Here is an 18,800-nt window from a genome sequence, read left to right as displayed (position 1 = left end):
CACAAATGCAGTGTCTGTCCCTGCCTGGCCTGGTGGCTTTCGGCGGTCTGGGGTCTGTCCAGCAGATGGCCTAAATCCCCCAGTGCCGTGGGGAAGGGGGCCCACCCTGCCCCAAGCAGGGCTTCCTGGGCGGTGTGGGCATGGAGACCATCTTGGGGAGCCCCCCGGGTCCCGCCTTGTACAGGCCTCTGAGGCCAGAGCCAGGGTGAGAACAACATCCGAGCTGGCTCTGTGCCTAGTTCTAGAGCGGAGTTTGCTCCTGCCAGAGCAGCCGTCCCCCCAAGGCACATCCACGGGGGTGCAGCACCAGCAAAGCCTGACGGAAGCCCAGGCCTGTCTGCCTCTCTCCTTTCTCTGCAGGGTCCCCCAGAGACCTGCTGCCTGGGGTCCTGTGGGTGCTCCTGGGGTTCCCGCTCTGTGGCAGGTGCTCCCGGCCTCAGGCCAGGAGCTGCAGGAAGGAGGCGAACCAGGGAGCCGAAGGGGAGAGGGGCTGCGGTCTCAGGTCCTGTGGCCGCCCACCCCTCGGATGCGTGGTTTCAGGCAGACACGCCCCCTCACTTTTGCATTCATCCCACTGGTCCTCCCTGCATTGGCCTCGGAGGCACGGGGGTATCTGTTCTTGTCAGGGACATTCTGTGTGGTAGGATTCCTCGACGAGAAATTTACAGCACAAATTTCCCTTTAAAAATATGGACCTTTCATGCCAGCTACTCTGCCATAATTAACCATAGACAATTTATATTAAAACATGTTACCACCCCAAGAGGCAATGAAATTTCCAGAAGTTCTATGCTACCCATTCCGTCACTTTTATTGTCACGATTGGATTAGCGGCAAAGGGCACCTTGATTTTTAAAATCATCTTACAATTACGGATGATTCTTCGTAGATCCCATCCGATGAATACTCAAAACCATTTGTTCAACAAATGGAAAAGAGGGACCACTCAGATCAGCTGGAAACATTTCCTGGGAGGGTTTTGTGCATTCAAAAAAAAGAGAGAGAGAGAAGCAATCTGAGGTTCTCTCCCTGCTACAGCTTTATTAGGTTCCCAAATCCAATTTACGGGGGATTGTCTGGGCCCCTGGGCTCCTCCGCCTGACAATGTCCCTGCAGCAATTACCAGCACCTGCATTAGGGCTCAATGGGCCTAAATTGCCAGGGGGCGAGCAGACACCCCACTGACGGCAATTAACATAAAAGGGCGCTACCGTTTAAAGCTGTGGGTGGGAATTACAAAAGGTTAAGTGTCTAAATATAAAAATCTTTTTGAATATAACATCAATGTGCTTTGTTACTAAAATGTGGGTGCTGTAATTTCACCAAAATAGGGTTTAGAAAACCTGGCGATCATCCACGCCCATGAAATCGCCTGTTCTCAACGAAAAGCACATCATCTGTTCAAAAGTTAAAACAATTCAGCGACTGAACTATTTCATATCAACAAAATAATCAAATACTGACTTTCACAATTACATATTACTGACACGGGGCCTCTGGAAAGAGAAAGTGTTTTCTCTCTTCGTTTTACTTATTTGTGTAATTGGAAACCAAGATTTTAGAGAGTTTACTTTCTTAATTGTGGGTTGGATGGGTGAGGAAAAGGGCCGAGAAGCTGGTCCCCGTGGGGCGAGGGCGAGGGCCGCGAGCTGGAAGGCGCCGGCGTCTAGCTCCACGTTCTCAGTGACTGGAGGGGCCAGGCGAACGCGGCTGGGGAAATCTGGGGGTACGGCGGGGCAGCAGGCTGGGGACTGTGCTCCACGTGCCTTCCGGTGTTGGCACACGAGCTTAAGAACTTGGGAGAAGCATGGATACTTGCTTTTAAGCGTTAGATGCCGCTTTGCTTTGGTTTCCTGCTGCGATGCCTCCCTGTAGGGCAGCTCCAGCCCCTTCCCTCCCTCCTCACCCTGGCACCCAACCTCCTGGCCGCTGAGAAAGGAAACCCTGAAGTACTCAAAGATCTGACCGTGAGGTGGGCAAGGACATCCTGTTGAACCGGCGCATCCTTCCGGTTCGGTTCTCGGAACGCGGCGGGTGGGGCCGGGGGGGGCCAGACGGCAGGGGTGGGGTGGGGTGAGGTGGGCTCTGGGCCCGCACCCAGCACTACCCCCAGGAGCCAAGGCTGCAGGGGAGGCCTGCCAGGTGTTCTGTGATGCCGAGCCCGGCGTGAAGGCTGCTTGGGGAGCAGAGCTGGTGGCCAGGCCCCCACCCGGCCCTGCCTTTGCCCACCCCTTCGGTTAGGGAAGGGGACCCCCTGTCCAGGACCAGGGTGGTTGCCCGCACTGTTTCTTTACCGTGAGCTAACCCTGAGACAGAGAAGCAGGGCAGGGGCCGTGGGGCCGGGGCTCCCTGTGGCCCTCAGCAGCTCCTGGTGCTGTGGGACCCCATCTCCCACACTTGCCATCGGTCTGACAGACTAAGCTTCTTCACCTCCAGCCCCAGTTTTAGCAAACCCATTGATCTGTGCCTTATAGCCCTGTCGTGGGACAGGGGCATGAGATGGGGGACATGGCGCCTTCGCGCAGGAGACACTGCCTACAAAGAGATGTAGAGCGAGGGCACCTGCCTTGTCCCTCCCTGGAGATGGCAGGAGGCCCAGGGCCTTGCTCCCGGCTGTGAGCTGAAGGCGGGTTCGCTCCTGTGGCTTCTAGGCCCTCAGGCCAGCATGGCTGATTGACACGAAATATCCATCCTCCGTTCTCTGGTAACAGAACCTGATCTTGGCTGGCAAATTGTATCTCCTGTCTCCTTGTGGCCTGGTATGGTCATGTAACCAGGTTCTGGCCAACGAGGGGTGAACAACGGGGTGTCCTGGAAGGGACGCTTCTTAGAAGGGACCAGCCGTGCTCCCTCTGCTTCCAGTTCCCACTGTCGGGAATAGGGGCCTGATGACTGGCACCTGTGCAACCCCCTGGGGCCATGAGGTGGTGCAGGAAGGACCACAGAGGAGAGGCAATGAGAACAGGGATCCCTGGTGATCACGGGGCCATCGCCCCTGCCTCTGAACGTCCACGTGAGTGTGAACATCGGTGGGGTCGAAGCCACCGCTCTGCTGTCAGAAGCAGGCTCCTAGGTGCGCTCGGGAGCATGGACCTGGGGTGGGGGTGCTCCTGGTGAGCAAGAGCGCAGCCGTGGGATGAGGCTTCAGCGGGAGCCGGGCTCCTGTCTGCTTGTGTGGTGGCGCGTGCTCGGTCATGGGAGGGCGTCCAATGGCGCCTGTGACCCGGGGCTGAGCGGGAAACCCTGGGCTTGGAGTCTGTGTGCTGGGAGAACATTTCAGTGGAACCCCTGCTCGGGGACACAGGAAGGGCTTCCAGAGGGACAGTCACCTGGGACATGTTCTGCCCCAATCTATTTTAGGCATCGACTAATCGACTGATTATCGACTGATCTCTCGGCCTGAAACCCTCCGGGCTGCGGTCTCTGCCCTGCACTTCGGAGGCCTGTCCGTGTGTCCTGGCTGCAGGCTGGGGGCCACCAGTGGTTGCTCCCCAAGACTTTCAAATGCACGCGGCAAGTGCCCACGGTGGCCTCAGCAGGTGCCACCCTCCCCACCCCGAGGCCGGCGCACGTGGCTGTCACCCAGGTAGGCAGACGCAGTAACTCTTGGCTGGAACTCCTGGCTCGCTGCAGGCTTGAACGGGGCTCAGGGGTCCTTGGCGAAGGTCGGGCAGAAGGAAGAGAGGCGGGATCCGGGAGCCATGCGAGAAAGCGCTGCGCCAGGCCAGCAATAAGAGTGAGAACGACACGGTTTACGGTTTGGCTTTGAGAACACAGACGTTCACTCGTCCGAGGGAAAGACTCCTGACTTATGTTCCCCGTGCGCGTGGGGGCTGCCATGGAATGTCACACATTTTGCCGTCTTTCAGGATAATGGGTAAAGAGAACTTACAAGTTAAAGATATCTATCCCCATATAGTCACAGAATAAGCCACTTCATTAAAAAAAAAAGAGAGAGAAAAAGCCTTGCCTGCTTCCCACCCAAGCAGCTCCAGGTCTCCCTGGGGCCGTTTCTGGGTTTTTCTCGCCGGCACGAGGGTCTCGCGCGCACTGCTGGGCTGCCCCACGGCTGGAGCCTCCTAGACTCCACGCAGCAAGCTCCCTTGGTTAAGCTATTATCATGCGGGGTTTTCTCTTGCTTATGGCTGACCCTATCCTAACCGCAGCAGAGCTGACATTTGCAATGGCTTCATCCCCTCTTGGCAGAAGGCACCAGAGGATAGCCGCCGGCCCGCGTGTCCATGACCCAGAGCAGACCCAGGCTCCCGCCAACACGTCCGGAGACTCGGGCACCGGCCGGGCGAGGGGTGCTCTGGGGCAGCTGTGGGGACAGGACACTCAGTGTGAATGTCCTCCAGAGCGTTTGGGGGTGGACCGATCCCCATGAGAGGAGCAGAAGCACAGGGGACCCTTCCTGACCCCCGGGCAGGTATGCGGGTCGCTGGAGTGCCACCCTGTGAGGGGACAGGACGGGGTCACCATGGGGTTGACAATCTTGGGGACAGAGGCCGCTTGTCATTTTACAGAAGAGGAGGCCTGCACAGAGAGGCTCAGCCATAAGAGGGCAGAGAAGCAGCAACCCCACGTCTGGCGTCAGCCCCCAGACGCACCTGGCCAAGGACCGGGGGCCTCGGGTTCGGCTGCAGAGCTTCCAGCAGGCAGCTGGGACACCTGCGGAGCTCAGACCTGAGTGCTGAGCGTTCTCACAAAACCAAGGGCATGTTCCCCCTGGTCTCCCCAAAGATAATTTTCTGCGGCGCCACACCCCTATCCTAGCAAAGCTAGAAACATCTCTGAACGTGTTGGCAGCCTGAGAGCAGCCCCGCGAGCATGGGGTGAGGCCCGCTCCCCGAGCGGTGAGCCCCCCAGACCTGCACAGTGGGCCGGGCCCGGGCCGCCTGCCCCAAACCTCAAGGAGCAGACATGGCCCCGCTTTCTGGGCCTGGTTTCCACGGAGACCTCATTACAGGCTCTGAAATCCCTCCCGGTGGAAGGCGTGGCGCCCAGAGAGTGTTTTTACGCAGAAATATGAGAACTCTTCTGCCCTGCAGTGTAAAATTGCTTCTATAAACTGGGCTGGAAGCAGATGAGGGGTCGTGGCCAGGCCCCCCAGGGCTCCACCCCACGAGCCTCAGGGCCCCCGCCTGCCCCTCCAGCATGGGGCTCCCCGCAGCGAGGGGATATGCTTGGTCTAGTGGAGAAGAAGCAAAGGCACCTTCAGGCAGTGGGGGCCGGGCAGGGAGCCGGGGGTGGGAGGACTGGGGCCGCAGCAGGGTTCACATGGTCCCGGAAGGTGCCTTTGCTTCTTCTCCACTAGACCAAGCATATCGTGTCTGGTGCTCACTGATGGGTGCCCAGTGCCCTCGGGTTCCTGGCTGGTGTGGGAGTGATGTGGAGACGGGTCTGGGTAGAGCAGTTCTGGGCCATCCCTCCTTGTCCCCCAGGCCACACGGGTGATGTCCAGGGTCGCCCATACTCACAATGGGGTCTGGAAGGGTGGCTCTCGGTTGTCCTGGCCATGGGCCTTGTCGCAGCACTCCGGGTCTGGCCATGGGCCTTGTCGCAGCACTCCGGGTCCGCCTGTCCTGCTCTGTGACTCTGAAGCACCCGTCTGCGGTGTCCAGGGCTGGGATCCTAACTGCGGGGACGGGCCCCCCTTCAAAGGGCCGAGGAGAGCGTGAAGGCCCCCACAGCTAACGTGCACGTGAATTTGCCCAATGGGAACCCCTGAGCCCCGTTTACTGAGCTTGCCGTGGTCCCCGAGGATCTGGTGCAGCTTCCTGGGGCGATGGTGGGCACAGGGGACCAGGCGGGACCCCATGGCCATGCTCGGCTGGGCCGGCTCGGGTAATGCAAACGCTCCCCCCAGTAAGATGAAGGCTGTATGACTGACGCATCAGGCTGTGTGGGAGGAGTCACGGCCCCGGACACAGTGAACTGCAGAGATGAAACTTTGATTTACCTCCTGAGCACTTGCTTTCCGGGAGTCATTCCGGAATAATCCACGGAAAAGCCAGGCCAGGCACTCCATGGCAGCAGGTTTTCAGGCACCAGGAGCCAAGTGCATGTGGAGATGCTGTGTGCTCTGGGCAGACGTGGAAGCAGCCGGAAAGCCAGGTGAACCCGCATGACCATTAGGGCTGCAGATGGCAGCTGACCTCGGCGGGTGGGGGCCACGAGGGCCGGCTCCTACACTCGGGGGTCCTGTCCAGGCTGACCACAGGCCTCCTGGTGACCGTGGCCTTGGTGGGTTTGCCTCTGGGCCCAGCCCTCGGTCTGACAGATGCAGAAACAACCCTGAGACCATCAGCCCAGGCTGCATTCTCCCACCAGGCTCCTGCAGCGCGAACAAACCACCTGACTTTACACTGACGGCGATGACCAGACACGCCCGTGGAGAGTGCGGGACGGCCACTGCGGGGGGGCCCCCGGGACCGCTTGTTCCCCACCGCACCGTGGGCACTGGGTTTGCACCCGAGGGGCCTGGATGCCCAGGACAGGTAGCTCCCAACCTGCCCCTCGGCCCACAGCCACGGAGACTGGCCCTGCAGGGCAGAGGCCTGCGCAGGCCCGGCAACATCTTCCTGGGATGTCCTGTCTCCTCCAGGGTCGCTGTGCCTGGCTTCTCTAGGCTTTATTTTCCTCCTGCCCAGGTTCCGGGGCACCCGCTGTTGCCCCACACGCCCCTAAGCACTCATGCCACCTCCCGCCAACCAGTTGGCTAACTCCACTCACCACTGGGCATGTCCCTCTGGCCCCGAGAGGTGTCTGATGGCAGCGCTGGCCCCAGGTCCCCCGTGGGGAGCGGCGGATCTCCGGCACTTTCCAGGGCAGCTCTGGGCTCCAGGCCCCCGGACTCGGGACCCCACAGAGGATAGGTGATGCAGTCAAACCCACTACAAAGGGAATGGGTGGGACTGGGCTTTGCTGGACGCCAAGCAGAGGGCGACACCTGGCTGTGGGGGCCCTTCTGGGGAGGAGGAGGAGCTGAGGCAACCCCTCTGAGACTAAGAGAGCGGGAAGGAGGGAGGGAAGGAGGGGGAGAGAGTCTTGCTCCGGGACCATGTGAACCCTGCTGCGGCCCCAGTCCTCCCACCCCCGGCTCCCTGCCCGGCCCCCACTGCCTGAAGGTGCCTTTGCTTCTTCTCCACTAGACCAAGCATATCGTGTCTGGTGCTCACTGATGGGTGCCCAGTGCCCTCGGGTTCCTGGCTGGTGTGGGAGTGATGTGGAGACGGGTCTGGGTAGAGCAGTTCTGGGCCATCCCTCCTTGTCCCCCAGGCCACACGGGTGATGTCCAGGGTCGCCCATACTCACAATGGGGTCTGGAAGGGTGGCTCTCGGTTGTCCTTGTCCACTTCGAAGAAGCTGACCTCTGAGTAGGCCGGGAGCTGCACATACCTGACGCCGGCTGAGATCCTCAAAACCCGGCCGTCCTCGCCTTGGAAAGGAGAGAGAGGCGGGCTGTGCCAAGGAGTGGCCCCAGAACCCGTCTCTCCCTCCCTGGTCCTGGCCTTGGCACCTGTGAGGAGCTCGCAGGAGCAGTGCTGGCCCAGGCCACAGCTACATTCAACTTGAGCTCCCTGACCCCCTTCCTGGCCTCCCTGCCCCGACTCTTCCACCCCTCGCTGGGGAGCCTGGGCCTCAGGGTTAGGGTTAGGGTTAGGGCCTAACCTAGCTGTGCCCCTGGGAGGGCCTGTCCTTGCTGGCTGTCCTCAGGGCTTCACCTGCTCAGGGGCATGTGGGTGCCCTGGCCGGGAGCAGACACACTGGAGTTTTGTCTCCACCATGATCCTGCCTCCAGGGAGACATTGCTGCTTGTTACCCATCTCCCACCTCTGTCCCCCTTGTCTACACTCCTGAGGCACTCAGCACAGGGCCTGGTCATGTGGACTCTGGGTCCAGTGCAGAAGGACAGCCAACAACCACTGAGCAGTATCAGTGAAGGCCCGCTGTCCAGCCCCTGTGGAAGAGGAGACGTGGCAGGGCAGACACTGCAAACACTCTGACTTGGAAGGAAAGGAGTAGAGAGCCACGGCCCACTGGGGTTTGATCGGCTTCCGCTTCTGGTCACCACAGAGTACCTGGAACCAATTCATGCTCCTACTTGAAGCAACCAAAAAAGCAGACAAACTATAATAATAATACAATGGTTTTCAAGATCCTGGACCTCAGGCAAGGACAGAGGTCCCTGAGAGATGGGGGACAAATGGTGTGGACTCCGTAACTGCCCAGGTCACTAGCTTGAGAGAAGGTGGACTGGGTGCAGGGAGAGGGTCTGAGCAAGCCCAGGAGCCTCCTCAGTGAGGAAACAGGGCCAGGAGGCCAGGAGGACAGGCACACAGTAGGAGTCCTGGAGTCCTGAAGGCAGAGGAACAGAGAGGTGCGGGGCCCCTGGGGACACAGCAGAGCACAGATCAGTGCACGAGTGCAAAGAAATGCCTGGAGGCCAGGCTAAGCGCCACATGAGAGGGTGGGAGGGGCCTGGGCTTGCATGGGACTGGGAGTAGTGCTCACTCCCGTTGGCCACACTGGATGCCATGGCACACCGGACAAAGCTCTCAGAAGGTCTTGCTTCAACAATGGAGATAATGGGTCTCAGACGGAGCTCACCTTACACATCATAAAGGCAAAACCTGAAAGGATCAAACTGTCTCTGTGTCAACTGTGCCCCAGAACAAAGTCCAACAAGAGTTACGGGAACACAGAAATATACAGCCCCCAAATGGTAAAATTCTCAATGTATGGCACCAATCAAAGATTACCAGGCAAAGAACACAGAAAAGTATGGTCCATAATGAGGAGCAACCAACTGAAACGAACCCAGAACTGACCCAGATGTGAGAATTAGCAGGAAAGCACACTTTTTCAAAGTTTTTATAACTGTATTCCATGTGTTCAAAACATAAGTAGAGACACAGAAGATATAAAAACAAAGTTGAACTTCTAGAAACAAAAACGATGAGAGAAAAAATATACTGTATGTGATCAATGACAGATTAGATATTGCAGAAAAAAAGATTCATGAACTTGAAAACATACCTATAGAAAGTACCCAAAATGAAACACCAAGAGGAAAAAGGAAAAAAAAAAAAAGAAGAAGAAAAATGAAGGTAAAGAGAAAGGAGGGAGGAAGGGGAAAAAGAATCCATGAACAGTAGGGCAACTTCAAGCACCTTAATCCATGGATAATGGGGCCCCTAAAAGAGGGAAGGAAGAAGTTGTGATGGAAAAACTATTTGAAGAAATAAAGGCTGAAAATCCTCCCATTTTTAAAAGATGTATTTATTTATTAGAGGGGGCGAGAGAGAGAGGGAGAGAGCAGGAACACATGAGCCAGGGGTGGGGGGAGGGGCAGAGGGAGAGGGAAAGAATCCCAAGCAGACTCCTTGCTGAACGCAGAGCCCAACACAGGCTCAATCTCATGACCCTGAGATCATGACCTGAGCTGAAATCAAGAGTCGACACTTAACCAACTCAGCTACCCAGGCACCACCTTCCTTTTTTAAAAGATTTATTTATTTAGAAAAATTCCCAAACTTGATGAAAACTATAAACCCACAGATCCAAGAAGATCAATAGATCCCAAGCACAAGAAACATGAAGAAAACCACACCATGTCACATCAAAAATAAAACTACTCAAACCAGTGATAAATAGAAAATCTTAAAAGCAGCCACAGAAAAAGCATGTTTGTACAGAACAAACATGGATAAGGATGACAACAGACTTCTCATTGGAAGTAGTGCAGACAAGAAGACAATGGAGCAGCACCGCTGTACTGCTGGGAGTGAACCAGAATTCTATACTTGGTAAAAATATCTATGAAAAATGAAAGCAAAATCAAGATGTTTCCAGATACATGAATACTGAAAGAATTAATCTCCAGCAAGCATGTAGGATAAAAAATGTTAAAGGTTAAGTCCTTCAGGCAGAAGGAAAATGGTATCAGGTGGAAATCTGTATCTACAGGAAGGAATGGGGAGAACTAGAAATGGGAACTATGGGGGTAAGAGATGGGATTTCCTTTTGTACTTGTTATGTATTCTTTGAAAGATAAATGACTAAACAAAAGTAATAATGTATTATGAAGTGTATTCGATATTCGAATGTCAAATGTATAAAAACAATAGTATAAAGGTTGGAATTGTAGAAAAAGAAGTATGTACTATCGTAAAGTTCTTATATTATATGTGAAGTAGTGTGGTATCACTCAAAAGCAGACTGCGATAAGTTAAAGATGTATACTGTAAACCTTAAAGCAACCCCTAAAACAAGAAAACAAAGGGCAATAATGAATAAGCCACCAGAGGAGATAGGGTGGAATCATAAATAATACTCAATCCACAAAAGGTAGGAATAGAGTTTAAAGAGGAAAACACAGCGGTGGCAAATAGAAAACAAACAGTGAAATGGTAAGTTTGAAACGGTTATATCAATAATTATATTAAATGTGAACGGTGTAGGTTGCTTGGGTGGCTCAGTCGGTTAAGCATCTGCCTTCGGCTCAGGTCTTTCGATCTCAGGATCCTGGGATGGAGCCCTCGTCTGGCTCCCTGCTCAGTGGGGAGTCTGCTTCTTCCTTCCCCACTTCCCCCTCCCCCACTTGTGTGCTTGCTCTCTCTCTCAAATAAATAAATAAATAAATAAATAAATAAATAAATAAATAAAATTTAAAAAACCCCAAATAAATGTGAATGGTGTAAAAACTTCAATTAAAAGATAGATGTGGTTAGATTGGATGAAAAAGCAAGACCCGACTATATGTTGCCTACAAGAAGCACACTCTAAATATAGACTTAAGTAGATGAAAAGTAAAAGTGTGGATAAAGATACACAATGCTGATATTAGTTAGGAGAAAGCTGGAGTGACTATATTAATATTATAGGAAGTAGTTGCCAGAGCAATGACTACGCCAGGGATGAAAAAGAAAATACTGCAATGATAAGGGGTCAACTAATTAAATGACATAAAAATCTGAGATTTCAATATACCACTGTTAGTAACTGATAGAACAAGCAGATAAAAAATCACCAAGCATATGCTAAACTTGAAGGATGGTATCAATAAAATACACCTGATTGATATTTATAGACTATTCTATCCAACAAAAGCAGAACTCATAATTCTTCTCAAAGTGCACACACAACATTTACCAAAATGGAACAAATTCTATGAAAAAAGTCTCAATACATTTAAAGGAACAGTAGATATACAAAGAGTGACTCCAACCACATGGAATTAAGTTAGAAGTTAATTACCGAAAGATCTCTGGAAAATCTCCAAGTATTTGGAAATGAAACAACACACTTCTAAATAACTCATGGGTCATCAAAGGAAATCAAAAGGGAAATCAGAAAGTATTTTGAACTGAATGAAAATGAATGCAGAACCTAGCAAAATTTCCAGGATACGGCTAAAGCAGTACTAAGGGGGAAATTTATAGCAATAAACTCTTATATTAGTAAAGAAAGGTCTGAAATAAATGACCTTGGTTTCCATCTTAAAAACTAAAAGAAAAAAAAAGAGAGAGCAAATTAAACCCAAAGTAAGCAGAAGCAAGGAAATAACATCATAATAGGAATTAAAGAAATAGAAAATAGACAACAATAGAGAAATCAATGGAACCAAAAGTTGATTGTTTATCAATGAAGCTGATAACTTGTAGCCAGACTAGTCAGGCAAAACAGAAAGAAGACATCAATAATCCATAGTAGGGGGGCCCCTGGGTGGCTCAGTCATTAAGCATCTGCCTTCGGCTCAGGTCATGATCCCGTGGTCCTGGGATTGAGCCCCGCATCAGGCTCCCTGCTCTGCAGGAGGCCTGCTTCTCCCTCTCACACTCCCCCTGTTTGTGTTCCCTCTATCGCTGTGTCTCTCTCTGTCAAATAAATGAATAAAACCTTTACAAAAAAAAAAAAAAATCCATAGTAGGAACAAAAGAGGTGGTATCAGTGCATTAAAAGGAGAATGAGGGAATATTATGAACAAACTTATGACAATAAATCTGACAATTAGATGAAATGAACAAATATTCCTTCAAAGACATAAAACACCAAAGTTTACTCAAGAAGTAGATAACCCAAATAACCTTATATCTATTAAAGAAATTGAATTAGTAGGTAGAAGTCTTCCCACAAAGAAACTGCAGGCCTCAATCGCCTTCATATTGAAATCTACCAAATATTTAAGAAAAAATAATACTAATTCAACACAGACTCTTCCAGAAAATTGAAGCATGAGGTCAGCATTACCCTGATAGCAAAACTAGACTAAGACATTATAAAAAAAAATTCGGAGTACCTGGCTGGCTTAGTCGGTAGAGCATGTGATTCTTAATCTTGGGGTTATAAGTTTGAGCCTCACATTGGGTACAGAGATAACTTAAAAATGAAAAAAAGAAAAAAAATTCAAGACCAATATCCTTCATGAAAGGACATGCAAAAACTTTAAACAAAATTTTAACAAACAGAATGCCCGGATAATTCAATGGGGGAAATAACAGCCTTTCAACAAATGACACTGGGACAACTGGACATTCACATGCATAAGAATGTAGTTGGACCCCTACCTCACACCACACATGAAGATTAACTCCAAATGGATCATAGTTCTCAGTGTAAGAGCTAAACATATAAAATTCTTAGAAGAAAATATAGGAGTAGATTTTCATGACTCTGAGTTAGGCAGTCTTCTTAGATATGAAACCAACAACACAAGCAACAAAAGAAGAAAGTAGGCAAATTGCACTTCATCAAAATTCAAACCTTTTGAGTTTAAAGGACACTACCAAGAAACTGCAAGACAATCCACAAAATGGGAAAAAAATATTTGCAAATCAGATATTTGATAAGGGGACTTATATCCAGAATACATAAAGAGCTCTTAATAACTCACATCAAAAGGCAAGCTACCCATTTTTAAAATTTATTTATTTATTTATTTAAAGGTATTTATTTATTTATTTATTTATTTATTTGACACAGAGAGAGAGAGACCACAAGTAGGGGGAGGGACAGAGGGAGAGGGAGAAGCAGTCTTCCTGCCAAGCAAGGAGCCCAACTCAGGGCTTGATCCCAGGACCCTGGATCATGACCTGAGCCAAAGGCAGATGCTTAACTGACTGAGCCACCCAGGTGCCCCAAGTTACCTATTTTTTTTTTTAAATGGTCAAGATCTGAATAGATATTTCTCCAAAGAAGACATACAAATTGCCAATAAATACATGAAAAGATGCTCAACATCATTACTTGTAAAGAAAAATGCAAATCAGAAGCACAACAAGATACCATTTCACACCCAGTAGGATGACTAGAACCAAAAAGACTGATGGTAATAAATGCTGGCGAGGATCTCGAGCAATCAGAGACCTTGGTCATTGCCAGTGGGAATGTAAAATATTGCAGACAAATGAAAGAAAACACATCCAGACTGGAAAGTAAGAAGCAAAATTAGATGATTTTCTATATAGAAAAATTCTAAGAAATCCTCAGGAAAACTAGCAGAGCTAGCAAATGAGTTCAGCAAGGTCAAAGGATATGAGATCAATATTTTAAAATCAATTGTAGTCTAGTAATCTCTGAAATAAAGGTAAGGAAACAATTCCATCCATAATAGTATAAAAAGAATAAATATTACACATTTATTAGTGAACAAATTATAATTAAGTTATAAACTAAATAACTACTGATAAATTATTTATCATTTATTAGTAAGTTTAACAAAAGAAGTGCAAGACTTGCACACTAAACATTACAAAACATTGGTGAGAGAAAGTAAAGATATCAGTAAATGGGGAGGTGTCCCATGTTCATGGATGGGAAGATGCAGCGCTGTTAATGGCAGCTCTTCCCGGCCAGAGTCAAAGCAATCCCTAACAAAATCCCAGCAGGCTTTTTTTTTTTTTTTTTTTTGGCAGAAATTGACAAGCTGATCCTAAAAAAATTGTATAAAATATAAAGTTCCCAGAATAGCCAAACCAATTTTGAAAAAGAAAGCAAAATTGAAGGAGTCTCTAATTTCCAAACTCAGGGTGAGGCTCCAATAATCAAGGTGTGGTGGTAGTGCAGGGACAGACACGTGGGTCAACGGAACAAAATCCAGAGTCTGGACACAAACCCTCACTCTTACAGTGAAGAGGTTCTCGATTGAGGTGCTGAGGCAATTCAGTGGGGAGAGGACAGTCTTTTTGGCACATGTGCTGGGATGGCTGGACATCCACGTGAGAAAAGATGAATTTAGAACTGCATCTTATCCAGAAAAATTAACTGAAAATGGACTGCAGAAATGCAAGAGCAAAACTTCCAGCAGAAAACAGAATATCTTTGTGTACTTGGGTCGGGGTAATCATTCCTACATACATTACCAAAATTATGATCCATAAAAGAAAAAATTGACAAATCTTTATCAAAATTAAAAACCTTTGCACTTCAGAAGACAGCATTAAGAAACTGACAAGATGAGGGGCGCCTAGGTGGCTCAGTCGGTAAGACGTCCGACTTTTGACTTTGGCTGAGGTCATGATCTCAGAGTTGTAGGATAGAGCCCCAACTCGGGCTCTGCGCTCAGCAGGGAGTCTGCTTGAGATTCTCTCTCCCTCTCCCTCTGCCCCTCCCCTGCTCTCTCTCTCTCAAATCAATCAATTTTTTAAAAAAAGTTTAGAGAAAATGACAAGATGAGCCACAACTGAAACTATTTGCAAAGGTGTATCTGATAAAGGACTAGTATCCAGAATATATAAAGAACTCACATAACTGAAAAACAAGAAGAGTGAACAGCCTAATTAAAAAAAAATGGGCAGCATGGTTGGATAACCATTTGTCTAGAGAAGACACACACGTGGCCAATAGACACATGAAAAGCTGCTCCACACCACCAACTGTGAGGGAAGCGCGACTCAGAACTTCAGTGGGACGCCGCTTGACGCCCTCAGGATGGCTGCGGATGTGCAGGACGTGGGGAAATCGAGCCCTGTGCCCCTGGCAGGATTGTAAAATGGTGCAGTCAATTTGGGAAACAGTCTGGCCGTTTCTTTGAAAGTTTACACATAAATCTGCCATGTGATCCAGCAGCTCCCCTCACGGGTGCATAACCGAGACACAGAAAACACAGGCCGCACAAAAACTTGCACCAAACATTCCCAGCTGCCAAAGTGCAAGAACCCAAATGTCCGTCAACAGACGAGCAGGGAAACCAAGCGCAGACGCGGTCACCGAAGCACCAACACGACTGCGTGGGTCACCTCAGCCAAGGACGCCGGTCAGAGACGCAGAGCCAGAGGCCACGTGTCGTGGGACTCCACTCATACCAAGTGCCCACAGCAGGCACATCGGTGGGAACGGGGCTGCAGGTGGGAAGGAGCGGTCTTTCTGAGGTCAAGGAAATGGTCTGAAACAGGACTGTGGCGCTGGCTGCCCCACTCTAAATTTGCTGAAAATCAAGGAATCACTTAATACACGAGGATTTCGAGCTATACAAAGGACACCGCAGTAATGTTATTAAACCAACTGTGACTGTCTTTGATCCATGCTGCTCATCGTGGCTCCGTCCTCAAAGCTTCTGAACTCAAGTGAACTAATGGACATTAAGAATCCCAGGCATGCGTTTATTACCGGTGGTCCTGCCCCGGCCACCGCACAGTGACCGCCTGGGGGCCGATCGGTGCACTCAGGGTCCTCTGCCCTGCCGCCGGGCCAGAAGGCCCCTCCCCGCACCGGGCACTCTGCTCACGGGTGGGAAGCGCTCTGGGAGGCCAGCTGGTCCACCCTCAGCATTGCCGCCCGGCTCATACGATTCCTCAAAAAGCAGCCAGATGCTACTGGAGATCTGTCTTCCCCTGATAACCCATGGAGGACACAGGAACTCGCCCCTTGCCAGGCTGAGGTGCCCCACAGACGCCAGTGGCCCTGAGAAGTCACCCATCGTCCTGCAAGATGTGCGATGGCCGTGGTCACGCGCACACACTCATGATGCATGTGGCTGCCTCCCGCCAGTGGGGGGACTCGCATGCCTGCTACAAGGACACCCGGTACCAGAAGCCACATGTGCCATTTCGTCCCTAACCCTAAGAACCTGACACCTGTTTATCTTTCCGAAAATCCAGTCGTCACCCTGGAGATGCTTACTCCTGGCCACTTCCCCATTGTCCTGCTGCAGCTGGACGTTCAACGTGAAGGAAGACCCCTGAGCCACATCCATCACCTCCGGACCCAAAATCACGATCCTCTTGGCTTGTGCTGGGAGAGAGCAGAGCAGAGTGCGGTTCGGCACAGGTGAGCGGTGGGCCCAGCGCCTGCTCGAGCCCACGTCCCCGCTGGGGCCCTCCCACGGAATAGCTGTGCTTCCCAGGGCACCGAAGGAGAGGGATGCGCAGTTATCACACACAGGGCTGTAAATCCCCTGCATGAGCCACCGCACACAGAGACCCCGGCAGTCACTAAAATAAGACTGTGACCCCATCCTGAGGGTCAGCTGTGACTTTTAAGCAACTTCTTGCAGAACTGGTTACATTAAAGAGACTTCAGAGGTCCACTAAATGCTGAAGGGCTGTGAGTGAGTGGCTTGTCGGCATTGGGGTTTGCACACAGTGGAATTTCCTGCACATCCGCTAGTTGGTTGGGACTCCGGCCCTGCACTCCTTGCGTCTGAGTCAGCAGCTCAATGTGTGCTGGATGAGGCGCTGTGGACACCTGCTGGGGAACTGGCCAGGGCGCGTCCATGCACAGGCTGGACCTGCAGGGCATCCTCTGGGGTCTGTGCAGCTGGAGACGGTGTTCTCGGTGTCTGCTTCCCCCCGAATCTCCGACCCCCCCTGAGAGTGATGACCTCTGGCACAGCACAAGGTTCAGGGTGTTTAAAAGCAATCACTGGGAAAAGCTTAGGACAGGACTTGAGTCTGATCAAGGACGTGCCAGCTAGGCGGGAGCACACACAGGCACGTGTGCAGGGTGACAGGTGCTTCACAGTGACGGGGGGCCTGGAGAGCCCCGCTCTGTTCTGGGAGGACAACCTGGCACCCAGCAGGGTGAGGCCAGAGCCCATGTCAGCTGTCCTAGGCTTTTTCCAGCATTTGCTGAGACTCGGTTAGGGGGACATGAGGACATGGCTTGCCCCCTGCCTGAATCTTTCACACCCAGGGATTCCAACATCCCTAATTTGGGGTGGGCTGGGATCTGGGTCTCTTCCCAAGGTGAAGTTCCTAAGGTGCTCCTGGCGGACCCTGCCTAAGACCGGCCCGATCCCCAGACCCCGGGACCCTGAGAGCGTGACTGAGCCGAAGGTAGACCAGTCACAAGCCCTTTTGAAACCTGATTGGAATGTGTTTTTCCTAAAGGGGCTGGCGTTTTCGATCTCACTTCACCCCTGACCCCAAACACCTCCGGATTCAGCACCCCCGTGCCTGTGCCCGTGGCCACCTGAGAGGGAACTCAGCAGACCCCAATGTGACCCCACAAGAGGACAAGGGGGAGGCAGGGGTGGGAGAGGCACCTACCCACCGGGTGGCCATTGATCCACATGCCGTGGTAGACGGCCCCGGAGCAGTGGGTCATGTTGCCCAGGCCACTGAAGACGTCACTGTGCCACTGCCCCTGTGGAGAGAGCCGTGTGGACGACACTTGAGACAGCAGGGGAGGCCCGGGGGGTCCCCGCAAGCACCACGCCCCCGTGCCACAGGCCGAGGACCGAGTCTGCTGGAAAACCACCCCCTCGGGGGCTGGGAGTCACGTGGTACCGCCCTGCCTCCGAGCGGCTCTGCAACTGAATGGTAAGAAGAGGGTCAGTTTGGGGACAATGGCACATATGTAAATGGCTCAAAAAGGGGCACTTTCAGCACAAAAATCCTTTCAGTAAAGATATTACATTTGTGCGGGGTGGAGGGGCCCCCTGAAAGCAGCAGGGCCCATTGAGGGGACCTTGGCGCCCACGCGGCACGCTCCACCCCACTCGGCCGCCCCCAGAAGCAGCCTCGCTTTCTGAGCCACGCGCACAACGGAGTGCGAGAATAATGTGGGAGAGCGGCAACAGTGTTTTGTGGAAAACTGCAAGGTCCTAACGGTATTTTGAGTGTGAATTCCTGCTGTTGGAAGAAAAACCAGCCAGAAGCACGTTTGGTTCTATGCATTTTTCTGTGGGAGCTAATTGGGCTCCCGCTTCCCCGCCCTGCTCTCCACGCGCGCCGCGCGCCCTCGGTGCCCACGGGGGCTGTGGGAGGCAGCGCAGCGGAGGCCGGCGCCGGGCTCTCCCAGGCCCTTGGGAGGCTGTGGGAACGGCCCCCGAAGGCCGCAGCCCTGCAGAGCTCGGACGCCCCGAACCTGGGGGGTGGCTTGGAGAACAGTCACCGAGCACCAGGGCTGCGGAGCCAGGTCACGTTGAGGGGTGGAGGGAGACCTCCGCGGCCAGGCCCCATCACGGCGGGCCTCTGGGCAGCATCAGTGGGTGCCTCGGCCCTGCGACCAGGAAGGAGTCACTGCACACGCAAGTCCGTGCTTGGGGATGACGTATGCGCCTGTGCTCCCACGTATGTACGTGTGTGCGCGTCCGTGTCCGTGCTTGGGGGTGACGCATGCGCCTGTGCGCCCACGCACGTACGTGCGCCCACGTGTGTGTATCCGTGCGCGCGCGCGTCCGTGTCCGTGCTTGGGGGTGACGCATGCGCCTGTGCGCCCACCCATGTACGTGTGCGCGCGTGTGTGTATCCATGTGCGCGCGCGCGTCCGTGTCCGTGCTTGGGGGTGACGCATGCGCCTGTGCGCCCACGCACGTACGTGCGCCCACGTGTGTGCCGCGGGACAGCGGTGCT

The 18,800-nt window shown here is 52.2% G+C and overlaps 1 protein-coding gene across 1 annotated transcript in view; it reads right to left on the bottom strand.

The window, feature by feature from the left end:
- Window positions 1–18,800, bottom strand: part of MORN1 (MORN repeat containing 1) — a 53,009-nt gene that overhangs the window by 21,048 nt on the left and 13,161 nt on the right. The window contains exons 8-11 of the mRNA XM_036089577.2: window positions 17,493–17,589; window positions 16,126–16,236; window positions 7,318–7,441; window positions 6,736–6,896 (exon numbers count right to left, since the gene is read on the bottom strand). Of these exons, the coding sequence (XP_035945470.1) occupies window positions 6,736–6,896; window positions 7,318–7,441; window positions 16,126–16,236; window positions 17,493–17,589 (493 nt within the window). The remainder of the gene's footprint in view (window positions 1–6,735; window positions 6,897–7,317; window positions 7,442–16,125; window positions 16,237–17,492; window positions 17,590–18,800) is intronic.

The sequence above is a fragment of the Halichoerus grypus genome, chromosome 5 (assembly GCF_964656455.1).
Source record: "Halichoerus grypus chromosome 5, mHalGry1.hap1.1, whole genome shotgun sequence".
Taxonomy (NCBI): domain Eukaryota; kingdom Metazoa; phylum Chordata; class Mammalia; order Carnivora; family Phocidae; genus Halichoerus; species Halichoerus grypus.
The sequence above is the reverse complement of the archived record's forward strand: the minus strand, read 5'-3'. Positions and strand labels throughout refer to the sequence as shown.